At 42.4% G+C, this 16243-nt stretch overlaps 1 protein-coding gene across 1 annotated transcript in view; it reads right to left on the bottom strand.

Annotated features, from left to right (window-relative positions):
- Positions 1-16243, bottom strand: part of TMTC4 (transmembrane O-mannosyltransferase targeting cadherins 4) — a 170178-nt gene that overhangs the window by 10453 nt on the left and 143482 nt on the right. The window contains 1 exon segment of the mRNA XM_056555675.1: positions 9967-10081. Coding sequence (XP_056411650.1) covers positions 9967-10081 — 115 coding nt within the window.

The raw sequence follows: 16243 nt of genomic DNA, 5'->3' as shown, positions 1-16243 counted from the left end.
TTAAAACAAAGTGGAGGCGGAATTTTAAAATGTAATTTTTTTGCAAATTTTTTATTTTAACCCCTTCCCGCTTCAGGACGTATGCATACGTCCAAGCATCCGACATGTTTGCGCAATTGGACATATGCATACGTCCTAGCGATTTAAGGCACTGCCGCGGGCAGCGCAGGAGATCGGCGACGGGACCCGGCAGCATTAACCCCCTTGAAGCCGTGAATAATCCTGATCTATGGTGTTGACAGGGGGAGCGCTCTCCCCCTATTCACCAACGGCGGTGCCGTGATATGATTGCAGGTTGCTGTTGGTTGCTATGGCAGCAGGAGGTCAGATCATGACCTCCTGTCGGCCTGCTACAGAAGCCTGTGAGATCTAGCCAGAGGCTGGATCGCGCAGGCTGTACAGTGTGCAGCTCATCAGGTCATACTGTGCTGCAGTACAAATGTATTGCAGCATAGTATAACCTGTAAAAAGTATGAAGTGTAAAAAAAAAAAATAAATAAATAAATAAAAAATGCCCCCTTCCCAATAAAAGCCCTTTATTATCACCAAAAAAGATCAAAAACACACGATATACATAATAGGTATTGCCACATCCGTAATGACGTGTTCTATAAAACTATAATGTAAATTATCCTGCACGGTGAACGCCGTAAAAAATAAATAACTAAAAGCAGCACAAAATTCGCCAATTTTGGTACAAATAGCGGAATAAAAAAATTTCAAAAGGTAGCACATAGCACACAAATAATACCAATAAAAAAGTACAGCTTATTCCACAAAAAATTTGCCCTTACTCAATGGCGTTGGACGAAAAATAAAAAAGTTACGGCTGTTGGAAAATTAATGGCAGAAAAATTATTTTGCTCAGAAAAGGAAAAAGAACATAGAAAGATATATAAAAAATGGGTATCGCCATAATCGTACTGATCCACAGAATAAATATAACATCACTTTTACCGCACAGTGTACACCATAAAAAAAAAAAACGCCAGACATTTTCAAGTTTTTCACAAAAAATGCTGCATGTGTCAACAAAAATGCACCTTTTAAATAAAGTACAATATGTCACGAAAAAACAATCTCAGAATGGCTCTGCTCAGAAAAAGCATTGTAAAGTTATTACCATTTAAAGAGATACAAGTCAAATTTCAAAAAAAGAGCCTGGTCATTGAGGTAAAAAATGGGTCCGTCCTCAAGGGGTTAATCCATTTTTTTCTTCAACACAGTAGGTGTTGACACAGAAATGCAACTCAAAATATATTCCCCGAATTCTGACGTATTTAGAAGAGTGGTTTAAAGGGGTTGTGCGCTGCCCTGGCTTTTGGAGCTCCGCTCACAGCGTCCGGAAGTTCATTACTCCGAACGCTGTGTGCGGGCTTTCGTGTTCGCGGCCGCTGGGCGTGACATCACGCCCGGCCCCCTCGTGACGTCACGCCCGCCCCCTCAACGAAAGTCTACGGGAAGGGGGCGCGACCGCTGTCACACCCCCTCTACCAAAGTCTATGGGACGGGGGCGTGACAGCGGTCGCGCCCCCTTCCCATAGACTTTCATTGAGGGGGTGGGATTGATGTCACAAGGGGGCCGGGCGTGACGTCACGCCCGGCGGCCGTGAACACGGAAGCCCGCGCACAGCGTTTGGAGTAATGAACTTCCAGACGCTGCGTGCGGAGCTCCGAAAGCCAGGGCAGCACACAACCCCTTTAAGGGGAAACATGTAAATGTGTTGAAATGGCCTAGTCAAAGCCCAGATCTCAATCCAATCGAAAATCTGTGGTCAGACTTAAAAGATTGCTGTTCAAAAGCGCAAACCATCCAACTTAAAGAAGCTGGAGCAGTTTTGCAAGGAGGAATGGGCAAAAATCCCAGTGGTAAGGTGTGGCAAGCTCATAGAGACTTATCCAAAGCCACTTGGAGCTGTAATTGCCGCAAAAGGTGGCTCTACAAAGTGACCTTAGGAGGGTGAATAGCTATGCACATTGACTTTTTATGTAAAAATTTTGTCCTATTTGCTGTTTGAAGATTTAACTTTTTTATTTTTTTTTTGAAGCAAAGTTGTGAGTATGTTCTGTAAATTAAATGATCAAAATCCTCAAACAATCCATGTTAATTCCAGGTTGTGAGGCACCAAAATATGTAAAAAGTCTAAGGGGGGGGGGGGGGGTTGAATACTTTTGCACACACACACAGGCCTCAGACATGAAGGTGTGCTGTGTTGGTTTTGGGGCTTTTAGTTTAGGATATTCTCCTGGCATCATATAAAGTTGCAGAGGCCTTGGGATGCAAAAATATTTTTGGGAGACAAGTTGACGCTTTAATTGGTACCATTTTGGGGTACATTTGACACTGATAGTTTTTTATTTTTTATGGTTATATAAATAAAAAATTCTATTGTGGTTGTTTTTTTTATTAATTTTATAGGTCGTTCGTCATGCGGTATAAATGACATTTTAACTTTACCCTGCAGGTTTATGCGATCATGGCGATACAAAATTTATATATATTTTTTTTATATTTTAGAACATTTATAGCATAAAAACTTTTTTAGTAAGAAATAAAATCATGTCTTCTAAGTCGCCGTATTCTGTGAGCCATAACTTTTTATTTTTTCACCAACACAATTGTCTGAGGACCCTTTTTTGTGGGACATGTTGGCGTTTTTTTTTTTGGGGGGGGGGGGGGGACGACTATATTTGGGTGTGTTTTGGGTGCAAAAAAAAAATAAAAAAAATATATATATATATATATTATATGATATATATATATATATATATATATATATCTTAGTTTATTTTTTTCACTTATTTTTATTGTTTTCACATTTATTTTATTTTTCCACATTCTTTTCCAATGATGATGATGAGGAGTCTGAGGATGGAGTGTGTGTGTGTGTGTGTGGGGGGGGGGGGGGGGGGGGGGTACAATGATGATAACGAGGATTGGGGGGGGGGGAATAATATGGAGTGCAGGCATGAAGAGCCAAGGATGGGTGGGGGGGGGGGGGTTTGATGATGAGACTGAGGTTGGGGTGTATGGGGTGATGAGAATACCAAGGATGGGATGGAGGGGAGGGGACATTGGGGTGATAAACTGACCAAGCATGGGGTGGAGGGGGTTGATAAGACAGATGATGGAGTGAGGGGTAAGCGGTGTATGGCAGTATTATATTCAGGGGGTACAGTGTGTGGCAGTATTATATTCAGGGGGTACAGGTTGTGACTAATATTTAGGGGGTACAGTGTGTTGTTGCAATAATATATTTAGAGGGTACAGTGGTAGGCAGTATTATATTCAGGGGGTACAGTGTGTTGCACTAATATATCTAGAGGGTACAGTGCATGGCGGTATTATATTCAGGTGGTACAGTATTTGGCAGAATTATAATGTGTTATAATGAGTATTGTCTTTATACAGAGGATGAGTATCTGCTGACAAATTAAGGAACCAATGATGTCCGGGAGTCAGACTCTGCAGAGAAGATGTAGCTGGAAGAAGTCCTGGTATCTGAACCAGATAAAGAAGGAAAGGAAAGACAACAGGGAAGACGTCACTCAGGTCAGTGATATCATTGTGTTTTCTCCTGACTGTCCCATCAGCTGGAGTCTCTTAAGTTCTGCAGTGATGATGGGTGACACTGTACCCCATTCTGTGGCTCTCCAGCTGTTACAAAACAGCAACTTCCTTAATGCTTGAGGCTCTTCAGACACAATGGGAGTTGCAGCTTTGCAACAGCTGGAAAGCCATCTGAACCGAGGGGATTGGTGGGGGTCCCAGCAGTCTGACCACTACCATAAAAATGGGCTGCTTATTTTAAAATGCCCGGGCCTATTTTTGGTCCCTGCCTGTAAGTCACTTAAATCACTGTGTATTCTCCTGACTGTGTCCCATCAGTGCTGTAGTCACTGATATTTGTGATATTGATATTTGAGTAAGGGGATCCAGGACAATTTTTCGCATCGGGGCCCTGTGGTTTCTAGCTACGCCCCTGCATGTACCTGATATTGCGGGATCGGGTTAAGTAGTATACAGTCTATGTCTGGATACATTATTTTGTACACAGACAAATATACTTTAGGGCTAAATTCATGGTGTGAACAGAGCCTGTGATTAGAGATGAAATGAACTTACAGTAAATTTGATTCGTCACGAACTTCTCGGATCGGCAGTTGATGTCTTATCCTGCGTAAATTAGTTCAGCCTTCAGGTGCTCCGGTGGGCTGGAAAAGGTGGATACATTCCTAGGAAAGAGTCTCCTAGGACTGTATCCACCTTTTCCAGCCCATCGGAGCACCTGAAAGCTGAACTAATTTATGCAGGAAAAGTCATCAACTGCTGAGCTGAGACATTCGTGACGAATCGAATTTACTGTAAGTTCGCTCATCTCTACCTGTGATCTATGACAACCTTAAGCATGGGCCTGAATACAGCATACATTCTATATTCTATAATACAAAAAATGAGGCTGAATATCTGTGATGCTAAGATATTCCACAATATTATGCTGTTCCTATTATGCTTACTATATTATGACATGATTCTTGTCACATAGTTTGTTGTCTTGCTGAAAATATCCATTAAGAATAGATGGCACCTGAGAAAAATGTTTTATGGTGACGTGGGGATGATTGTTACCTATCTTTCTCAGACAACAAATAAATAAAGCTGTCTTAACCCACAGGTTAGCTGCTCACTGACATTTTTTAAAACACTATGGGGGAGATTAATCAAACCTGTCCAGAAGAAACATTGCCCAGTTGCCCATAGCAACCAATCAACTAGCTTCTTTAGCCTGTTGGGGACTAAGGGTGTACAGGTACGCCCTTGCTCCCTGGTACGGACCAAGGGTGTACCTGTATATCCTGGGAATTTCGGTCACTGCCAGACATGTGGTGGTGATCGGAATGGGATGACTGTTGATGACGGTGATCCCCCTCAATTCTGACCGGCGAATCACGGCTTTTCCGGGCTGATTGGGTCTCTGGTGACCTGATCACCCAGAAAATAAAGGTCTTCAAACTGTGGTACTGCAGATGTTGCAAAACTACTACTCTCAACATGCCCAGACAGCCAAAGGCATGCTGGGAGTTATAGTTCTGCAACATCTTACCCTTCAGATATTGCGGAACTACAACTCCCAGCATGCCTGGACAGTCTGGGCATGCTGGTAGTTGTAGTTTTGCAACAACTGGAGGTGCAGTGGTTTCCAAACTGTGTCCCTCCAGATGTTACAAAACTACCATTCCCAGCATGTCCAGACAGTCAGGCATGCTAGGCATTGTAGTTCTGCAACATTTACAACTTCAGATGTTGCCGAACTACAACTCTTAGCATGCCTGGACAGTCTGGGCTTGCTGGAAGTTGTAGTATTGCAACATCTGGGGGGACAGTTTGGAGACTACTACACTGGGTTCCAAACTGTGCCTCTTCCAACTGTTGCATAACTACAACTCTCAGCTTGCCCTTCGGCAGTCAGTGCATGCTGGGAGTTGTAGTTTTACAACATCTGAAGGGCCAGTTTGGAGACAACTGTGCAGTGGTCTCCATACTGTGGCCCTTCAGATGTTGTAAAACTACAACTCAGCATGCCTAGGCAGTCAGTCATGCTAGGAGTTCAGATGTTGCCGAAGTACAACTCCCAGCATGCCTGGACAGTCTGGGCATGCTGGGAGTTGTAGTTTTGCAACAGATGGAGGCACACTGGTGGGGAAACACTGAATTAGTCTGTAGCCTAGCTCAGTGTGTCCTCACCATTGAGCCTCCAGCTGTGGCAAAACTACAACTCCCAGCATGCACGGTCAGTCAGTGCATGCTGGGAGTTGTAGTTTTGCACCCCCCAAAAAAGTACAGGGTACATTCACACGGGCGGGGATTTACAGTGAGTTTCGCGCTTTAGGCTTAGGCTGCCGAAAATTTTCTGCTGCAGCTCAAGCTCCCAGCGGGAAACTTGCTGTGAAACTGACTGTGTGCATGAACTCTAAAAACACTACACTACACAAAATAAAAAGTAAAACACTACACCCCCTTACACTGATCCCCCCCCCCCCCCCCAATAAAAATGAAAAACGTCTTGTACAGCACTGCTTCCAAAACAGCCTCCAGCTCTTGCAAAATAACTCCCAGTATTGCCGGACAGCCATTGACTGTCCAGGCATGCTGGGAGTTTTGCAACAGCTGGTGGCACAGTGTTTGGGAAACACTGCCGTAGCGTAATTTGACAGCAGAGGCAAATCCCTAATTTAAGCCTCAATTTAAGTCTCAAAATAAAAAATACCCACATGACCCCATTTTGGAAACTACACCCCTCACGGAACGTAAAAAGGGGTATAGTGAGCCTTAACACCCCACAGGTGTCTGACAAATTTTTGTTAAAGTTGGACGTGAAAATGAAAATTTTAATTTTTTTCACTAAAATGCTGGTGTTACCCCATATTTTTCTTTTTCACAAGGGCTAATAAGAAAAAAGCCCCCCAAAATTTTGTAACACCATTTCTTCTGAGTAAAGAAATACCCCATATGCGGATGTTAAGTGCTCTGTGGGCTCACTAAAGGGCTCAGAAGGGAAGGAGCAAAATTTGGTTTTTGGAGAGAGAATTTGGCTGGAATTGAAGGGCATGTGCGTTTACAAAGCCCCCAAGGTGCCAGAACAGTGGAACCCCCCACATGTGATCCCATTTTGGAAACTACAACCCTCATAGAATGTAATAAGGGGTGCAGTGAGCATTTACACGCCACAGGTGTCTGACAGATTTTTTGAACAGTGGTCCATGAAAATTAAATTGTTCATTTACACAGCCCACTGTTCCAAAGAGCTGTCAAATGCCAGTGGGGTGTAAATGCTCACTGCAACCCTTGTTACAAACCGTGAGGGGTGTAGTTTCTGAAATAGGGTCACATGTGGGGGTGTCCACTGTTCTGGTAGCACGGGGGCTTTTTGAATGCACATGGACACCGACTTCCATTCCAAACAAATTCTCAAAGAGTGCGCGATACGGACAGTCATCCACTGGCTGAACCCACCAGTCCTTGTTCCCCCTCCCTGCTGTACGTTTCACCTTCTATATGAATAAAGACGTTACATCACTACTAGCCTGGTGTCTGAGGCGAGTGCTCCAAGCTAATCTCTCCATGTGAACTGCACAGGCTGTGCAGTTCCTGTATGCCAACAGGACAATCCTCAGGAGCATTTGAATCTAAGCAGTGCCAGGTCATGTACTTCTTGTGGTGTCTCTCTCCAAAAGCTAAATGGCGCTCCTTCTCTTCTGAGCCCTGTAGTGCGCCCGCAGAGCACAATATCCACATTTGGCATACTTCCATACTCAGAGGAAATGGGGTTACAAACTTTGGGGTGCATTTTTTCCTATTACCCCTTGTGAAAATGAAAAATTTGGGATAATACCAGCATTTTAGTGAAAAAAATTAAATCTTTCATTTTCAAGTCCAACTTTAGCGAAAATTTGTCAATCACCTGTGGGGAGTTAAGGCTCACTATACCCCTTGTTACGTTCCTTGAGGCGTGTAGTTTCCCAAATAGTGTGCCATGTGGTTTTATTTTTGCTGTTCTGACACCAAGGAGGATCCTAATTGCGACATGCCCTCCAAAAACCATTTCAGTAAAATTTGCCCTCCAAAAGCCCAATGTCGCTCCTTCCCTTCTGAGCCCTTTAGTGTACCCAATAGAGCACTTTACATCCACATGAGGTATTTCCTTACTTGAAAGATATGAGGTTACACATTTTGGGGGGCTTTTTCTCCTATTACCCCTTGTAAAAATGAAAAATTTGGGGCAACACCATAATTTTTGTGAAAAAAATCTAATTTTTCATTTTCACGTCCAACTTTAGTGGAAATGTGTCAATCACCTGTGGGGTGTTAAGGCTCACTATACCCCTTGTTACATTCCTTGAGGGTTGTGGTTTCCCAAATAGTGTGCCATGTGTTTATTTTTTTTGCTGTTCTGGCACCAAGGGAGGTCCTAAATGCAACATGCCCCCCAAAAACCATTTCAGTAAAATTCACACTCCAAAAGCCCAATGTCACTCCTTCCCTTCTGAGCCCTCTAGTCACTAGAGTCTAGTGCATCCACAGAGCACTTCACATCCACATATGAAATATTTCCTTACTCGAGAGAAATTAGGTTACACATCTCCTTTAACCCCTTGTAAAAATGAAAAAAAAAATGGGTCTACAAGAATAGGTCTACAAAATTTTCTCCTCCACTTGCTGCTATTCCTGTGAAACAAGGGTTAACAAACTTTCTGAATGTCATTCTGAATACTTTGAGGGGTACAGTTTTCATAATTGGGTCCATTATGGGGTATTTCAAACATAAAGACCCTCAAATTCACTTCAAAACTGAACTGGTCCCTAAAAAATTCTGATTTTAAAACGTTCATGAAAAATTGCTGCTAAAGTTTGAAGCCCTCCAATGTCTTCAAAAAGTAAAAACATGTCAACTTTATGATGCAGAAATAAAGTAGACATATTGTATATGTGAATCAATATATAACTTATTTGGTATGTCCATTTTCCTTACAAGCAGCGAAGTTAGAAAAATGCAAAATTTTCAAATTTTTCATGAAATTTTGGAATTTTTAACCAAGAAATTATGCAAGTATTGACAAAAATTTACCGCTAACATGAAGTAGAATATGTCACGAAAAAACTCTCTCTGAATCAAATCCATAATTTAAAGCATCACAGAGTTATTAAAGGGGTATTCCAGGATTTTTTTATTTATTTGACTATGCTACAGGGGCTGTAAAGTTAGTGTAGTTCATCATATAGTGTCTGTACCTGTGTGTAATGGTTTTCTCACAATTCTTCTGTGATTTTCACCCCAATATTTATTTTTACCAGCATCAGATTTTTCCCAGGTTGCAATGTGGCTGAGACCTGACTCACTAGTCAGCTGATGACAGGGAGCCTGTCTGCTTCAATGGGTGGAGCGATCACTAGGTGGGGGAGAGATCAATCTGAAACTAATGCAAAAGCTGTAGGCACCCTGATTGAAAACCACAAGTCTTTTGAATGGATGCAGCTCATTTATGTTTCAATGGGTAGGGTGGCTGATGTGTGGGAGGGGTGAAAATGGAATTGTGGGATTTGTAGTTAAAAAAAGAAAAGTCAAACAGGAAATACCAGTTCACAAAAAGCTAGCCACAGTATTATGGTAATCTCACAACATAGCCATTTAGCCCCATGACAAGCGCAGATCCTTCCTAAGCATGTCCATTACTGTCTGCCAGCTACGTACTAAAATCACCTTATGGTGGATAACCCCTTTAATGACAGTGGTCAGATTTGCAAAAAATGGCCAAGTCCTTAAGGTAAAATGGGCTTCGTCCCCAAGGGGTTAAGTGCATTGTGAAGTACTGCTGCAGTAAGGTGACATAATTTATAAACGGAGCTATACATGATGCAAAACGTAATAACAGACTGAAAATAAGTACAAACAATGTAAGGAAAACAAAGGTTGGATTTTACATTTACTGACAACATAACCAAAGTTGATCCAAGGTAAAGTGACTGATAGGAAATACATTTTACAAGATTACACAAAACATTTTTCATTAGTTTTAATGCATTGTTACAAGCAATAAAGAGAATAGACAGGTTTATTTTTTTACAGGTAGTGCTAGCTTCCTGTACCACAGTGTCTGTTTTGATTAAATCTGTGACAATTTAGAGCACAATTTATTGCTAGGTTTTTAATAAATACCACAAAAATATGTACTGTATGGCTGTCATCTCTATAATTTGCACACATAAGGTGTGACTAGAAGACTGAATAAGGCTTATGATGGCAAGGATGCACATCACAAACTTGAACAAGATCAGCTGAAGCATTACTGAAATGCTTACTAACTATCTAGCATGACTTTAATATGATCCCGATATGAAATGTTACCACCTTTGAGCTGTTAGATATTTCAAGAATGCATGGCTTTAGCGGTACTAGAATAGCTTACCTGTATTATCCAGCAGTATGATCATGTTATTCCAAGCTAAACTGTGCTGTGGCTTTAGAAATGTGGCATTTCTCCAGGCGTTCAGTGCATCCATATGTCGATCTAAATCTGCATACTGAAATAATTTTTTTTTATTTTTTTAGATACATTGAATCTTGAAAAGTTGACTGCACTGAAAACACAGCTATGTGTTGGTTTATTCAAAGTATGTCTGTGTAGTCACAGGAGTATAGGAGTTTTTAGATTTAAAAGTACTGCCTCACTCGAAAACTACTAAAACATTTAAAGCTGATTCATTGTTCTGAAAAAAAAAACCTTTTCATTTCAATCCTTTTGTTTTTGTAATTTTTTCCTGTGATCTATGAATGAAAAGCTGTTGTTATAACGTGCTGATCACAGAGGTGTTAAGAGAATCCATCTTTGAGAAAGTGTAAAGGGACCCCACATAGTCCAGTCATTTGTCCAGTGGAGTTTGACACATTTTCTCATGTGTTGTGTCCGGTTGCAATATATATTTGTGAGTGCTGTCAATATTTTATACTCTACTAGCTGAGTACCCGGCGTTGCCCGGTTTTTCCTTCCTAATCCTTGTTGTGGAGGAAAATAAACAAAGGAGGAAGCTTTTGACTTCATATCCCGTCCTCATATATTGTTGTCATATCCCGACCTCCTATCCAGTCCTCCTTTCCCGACCTCCTATCCCGACCTCCTATCCCGACCTCCTATCCCGACCTCCTATCCCGACCTCCTATCCCGACCTCCTATCCAGTTATTGTACCAGTTATTGAAATATCTCCAGCCGTACGGAAGTTATGTGGGAACATACATTTCCCATTAATTTGCATGGGACTTTAAACAAAAACCCCGACCCTCAAAAATGGGGGTAGTTAAGGGTTAAATTAACTATCCTATATTTTAGGTGGACATATAAGTAACATGTGACCAAGTATTATCGAAATATATCCAGCCGTTTGGAAGTTATGCAGTAACATATTTCCCATTGACTTGTATGGAACTTTAAACATAAACCCCACCCCTGGCAAATGGGGGTGAGTAAGGGTTAAATCACCTATCCTATGTTTGTTGTTGACATATAAGTAACATGTGAGCCAAGTTTCATGTTAATATCTTTAGCCATTTGGACGTGATGCTGAACATACACACATACACACACACACACGTTGAGTTTTATGTATATAGATTAGTATCAGAGCCTTGTGTGAGCAGCAAGGTGGATTCATACAGCCGTTATAAGGCACAGAAAAAGGAGCCATATCTATTGTGCCAATAACAGGTTTTGTTAATGGCCTTGATTTGTTTAGACAGAATCTAAAACTTTATGGGAGAGATCTATCAAAACCTGTCCAGAGGAAAAGTTGCCCTTAGCAACCAATCAGATCGCTTCTTTCATTTTTCAGAGGCCTTTTCAGAGATGAAAGATGCAATCTAATTAGTTGCTATGGGAAACTCAGCAAATATTCCCCTAGACAGATTTGATAAATCTCTCCCTCTGTGTTAAAGGATGAGACATTTGGTAATTAAGAATGAGTATTATACATTTTCCAAAATTAAAAAAAGGTGCTCAATCCCCATTTGCTGCAAAAAATAAAAAAAGGGGGGGGGGGGGGGCGTGTTCAGATGATTTCTGGAAGTACAGCAATATGCATTATCTTGCTATCTTTTTGTCATTTCCAGCGGGGGGAGGTTGGAAGCAAACACAACTTAAAATCTATGTTTGTGCATAGAGTCTTACTTGCAAGATATTTAACATTTGTGAGCATTCATATATGCTTGTTTAATTTCACGTTACCAAAAATGGTTAACATGTTTCTTCTACAACTGTAAACTTTAAACTACAAAAAGCAGCGAAATGTTGTACTTTGAACCACTATTCTTGCTTTTCTAGCAGAACTTTAACTACTAAATTGTAATATGAATAAATGATAAACTTTTTAAACTTTTATACTTTAAACTGAACTTTAGATGGAGTATCAAACGTTCAACCTCTCTAAATAAAAATTAACCAATTCCAAGTAGGTCAGGAGGATTAGTCCTTTTAATTCAAACTTCTTCTTCTGACAGCAATATCTTTTAGAATTGTGAATGTTAAATAATCCCTGTATCTGCTCTGGATTTCATTATTTGAAAATATTTTTTAAACCCACCAATTGAATACAAATTATACAGCATAACTGTAACAAGAGTTGTTAGTAACTTGTACTAACAATGAAGGAGGAAAAAGTAAAAAAAAAAAAAAAATAAAGAGTTATCCCACAATCAAAAGGGTGAAATGTTTTCCAGAATGAGCAGAGTGGAGCTCTGAGCTTGGCAATGTTCAGAAGCCCCATAGAAAATTAATGAAGTGCTGGCCATACACACAACGTGCACTCCCTCCATCCCAGGCAACATTTAACCTTCATTTCTAGAATCAGTGGGGGTTTTAGTGGTCATACCCCTACCAATCAGCTCGATATCACCTATCCTGTGGACAGAGGTTATCATTTGGCTGTGGCATAACCCTTTAAGGCACTAACTGTGGGTCCTGGCTGTATAAAGCACACTCTGCTCCTGAGCATGCTTCATATAGCGGCCGCAGGGCTAGGACATACATGTACACCCAATGTCCTTAAGGAGTCAAACATGAATGGGATAGCATTAAAGGGTAACTCTCATTAAAAAAAAATTTGCTATTGCACTCCTTATGGTAAATAAAATATATTTGTAATATACTTTGTTTAAAAAAAATTAAGTTTTCTATGATTTATTTGTGCTTAAAAAAGCTAAAGAACACATTTTCCTCCATCTTATACACAGACTTTGGACCGAAGTCCAAACACAGAAAGTGCAGCTTGGAGTACTGAGGGGTGTGCGTCAAGCCTCATCCAATCATAGCTCCTGTCGCACTGAACTGCCATATGCTGTTGGTTGGACACCCCGCCCCCCTTCAGCACTCCAGGCCGCACTTCATGTGTTTGGGCTTCGGTCCAAAGTCTGTATGAGATGTAGGAAATGTGCTCTTGAGTTTTTTTAACCTGTTGGGGATGAAGGGCGTATGCATACGCCCTTGCGTCCTGGTACTTAAGGACGAAGGGCGTATCCATACGCCCTTCGGACCGGGGTGACTGCTGATATCTATTAGACCCCCCCCCCCCATGTCGGCGATCGGCGCAAATCGCAAGTGAATTCACACTTGCGATTTGCGACGATTCCGGGTCATTATGGGTCTATGGTGACCCGGAATATAAGGGGGATCGCGGGTGTCTAAGACACCCACGATCCCAATGAAGCGATAGGAGTGAGGTGGCACGGGTGCCACCCCTCCTATTGGTGGTCTAGACGCGACCATCAATAGCAGATCGGGGGGGGTTTACTTTCGTTTTCCCCGTCCTACCCACCCGCAATAGGTGGGCCAGAACGGGGAAAACGAAGAGGAGCGGCGCCGAAGATCACTTAACCCGTCCGGAGGTAGCGGAGCGACGGCGATCGGCGACTGAGATCTGCGGGCGGCAGAAGAGGACGGCTCCCTTGATGCGACGGAAGCCGGTTAGTTGCCTAGCAACATCTAGAGGGCTACAGTCTGAGACCACTATAGTGGTATCTAGACTGTCGCCCTCCAGATGTTGCAAAACTACAACTCCCAGCATGCCCAGGCAGCTGTTTGCTGTCTGGGCATGCTGGAATTTGTAGTTTTGCAACAGCTGGAGGTCTACAGTTTAGAGACCACTGCACAGTGATCTCTATACTGCCCTCTAGATCTTGCAAAACTACAACTCCTAGCATGCCCACACAGCTGTTGGCTGTCTGGGCATGCTGGGAGTTGTAGTTTTGCAACATCTGGAGGTCCACAGTTTGGAGATCACTGTTCAGTGGTCTCTAAATTGTAGCACTCCAGATGTTGCAAAACTACAAATTCCAGCATGCCCACACAGCAAACAGCTGTCTCGGCATGCTGGGAGTTGTAGTTGCGTACCTCCAGCTGTTGCATAACTACATCTCCCAGCATGCCCTTCTGTGATCAGTACATGCTGGGAATTGTAGTTTTGCAACAGCTGGAGGCACACTGGTTGGAAAATAATGAGTTAGGTAACAGAACCTAACTGAAGGTTTTCTGACCAGTGTGCCTCCAGCTGTTGCAAAACTACAACTTCCAGCATGTACTGACAGACCGTGCATGCTGGGAGTTGTAGTTTTGCAACAGCTGGAGGCACACTGGTTGGAAAATACTGAGCTAGGTAACAGAACCTAACTGAAGGTTTTCCAACCAGTGTGCCTCCAGCTGTTGCAAAACTACAACTCCCAGCATGTACTGACAGGCCGAGCATGCTGGGAGTTGTAGTTTTGCAACATCTGGAGGTCCACAGTTTGGAGATCACTGTTCAGTGGTCTCTAAATTGTAGCACTCCAGATGTTGCAAAACTACAAATTCCAGCATGCCCACACAGCAAACAGCTGTCTCGGCATGCTGGGAGTTGTAGTTGCGTACCTCCAGCTGTTGCATAACTACATCTCCCAGCATGCCCTTCTGTGATCAGTACATGCTGGGAATTTTAGTTTTGCAACAGCTGGAGGCACACTGGTTGGAAAATAATGAGTTAGGTAACCGAACCTAACTGAAGGTTTTCTGACCAGTGTGCCTCCAGCTGTTGCAAAACTACAACTTCCAGCATGTACTGACAGACCGTGCATGCTGGGAGTTGTAGTTTTGCAACAGCTGGAGGCACACTGGTTGGAAAATACTGAGCTAGGTAACAGAACCTAACTGAAGGTTTTCCGACCAGTGTGCCTCCAGCTGTTGCAAAACTACAACTCCCAGCATGCACGGTCTGTCAGTACATGCTGGGAGTTGTAGTTTTGAAACAGCTGGAGTTTTGCCCCCCCCCCCCCCCCCCCATGTGAACGTACAGGGTACATTCACAAGGGCGGGTTTACAGTAAGTTTCCTGCTTCAAGTATGAGCTGCGGCAAATTTTTCGAAAATTGTTAGCGGGAAACTCACCGTAACCCGCCAGTGTGAATGTACCCTAAAAACACTACACTACACTGACACCTAATAAAGAGTAAAACACTACATATACACCCCCTTACACTGTCCCCCCCCCAATAAAAATGAAAAACGTATTGTACAGCAGTGTTTCCAAAACGGAGCCTCCAGCTCTTGCAAAACAACAACTCCACGCAATTCTGGACAGCCACTGACTGTCCAGGCATGCTGGTAGTTTAGCAACAGCTGGAGGCACCCTGTTTGGGAATCACTGGCATAGAGTACCCCTATGTCCACCCCTATGCAATCCCTAATTCAGTCCTCAAATGCGCATGGTGCTCTCTCACTTCGGAGCCCTGTCGTATTTCAAAGAAACAGTTTAGGGCCACACATGGGGTATTTCCGTACTCGAGAGAAATTGCACTACAAATTTTGGGGGGCTTTTTCTCCTTTTACCCCTTATGAAAAGGAAAAGTTGGGGTCTACACCAGCCTGTTAGTGTAAAAAAAAATATTTTTACACTAACATGCTGGTGTTGCCCTTTACCTTTTATTTTCACAAGAGGTAAAAGGAAAAAAAGACCCCCAAAATTTGTAACGCAATTTCTCCTGAGTACGGAGATACCCCATAAATGGGCTTAAAATACTCTGCTGGCGCACAACAAGGCTCAGGAGTGAGAGCGCACTACGTACATTTGAGGCCTAAATTGGTGATTTGCACAGGGGTGGCTGATTTTACAGCGGTTCTGACATAAACCCAAAAAAAGAAATACCCACATGTGACCCCATTTCGGAAACTACACCCCTCACGGAATGTAACAAGGGGTACAGTGAGCATTAAGCCCCACAAGTGTCTGACAGATTTTTGGAACAGTGGTAAGTGAAAATGAAAAATGTAATTTTTTTGTTTGCACAGCCCACTGTTCCAAAGATCTGTCAAACACCAGTGGGGTGTAAATGCTCACTGTACCCCTTATTACATTCCGTGAGGGGTGTAGTTTACAAAATGGGGTCACATGTGGGGGTCCACTGTTCTGGCACCACGGGGGGCTTTGTAAATGCACATGGCCCCCGACTTCCATTCCAAACAAATTATCTCTATAAAAGCTCAATGGCGCTCCTTCTCTTCTGAGCATTGTAGTTTGCTCGCAGTGCACTTGACGTCCAAACATGGGGTATTTCCATACTCAGAAGAAATGGGGTTACAAATTTTGGGGGCATTTTCTCCTATTACCCCTTGTAAAAAAAAGTAAAATTTGGGGAAAAAACTGCATTTTAGTGAAAAACATTTTTTTTCA

The sequence above is a fragment of the Hyla sarda genome, chromosome 2 (assembly GCF_029499605.1).
Source record: "Hyla sarda isolate aHylSar1 chromosome 2, aHylSar1.hap1, whole genome shotgun sequence".
Lineage (NCBI taxonomy): Eukaryota > Metazoa > Chordata > Amphibia > Anura > Hylidae > Hyla > Hyla sarda.
Note: the sequence above shows the minus strand (reverse complement) of the source record. Positions and strands in the feature narration are given on the sequence as shown.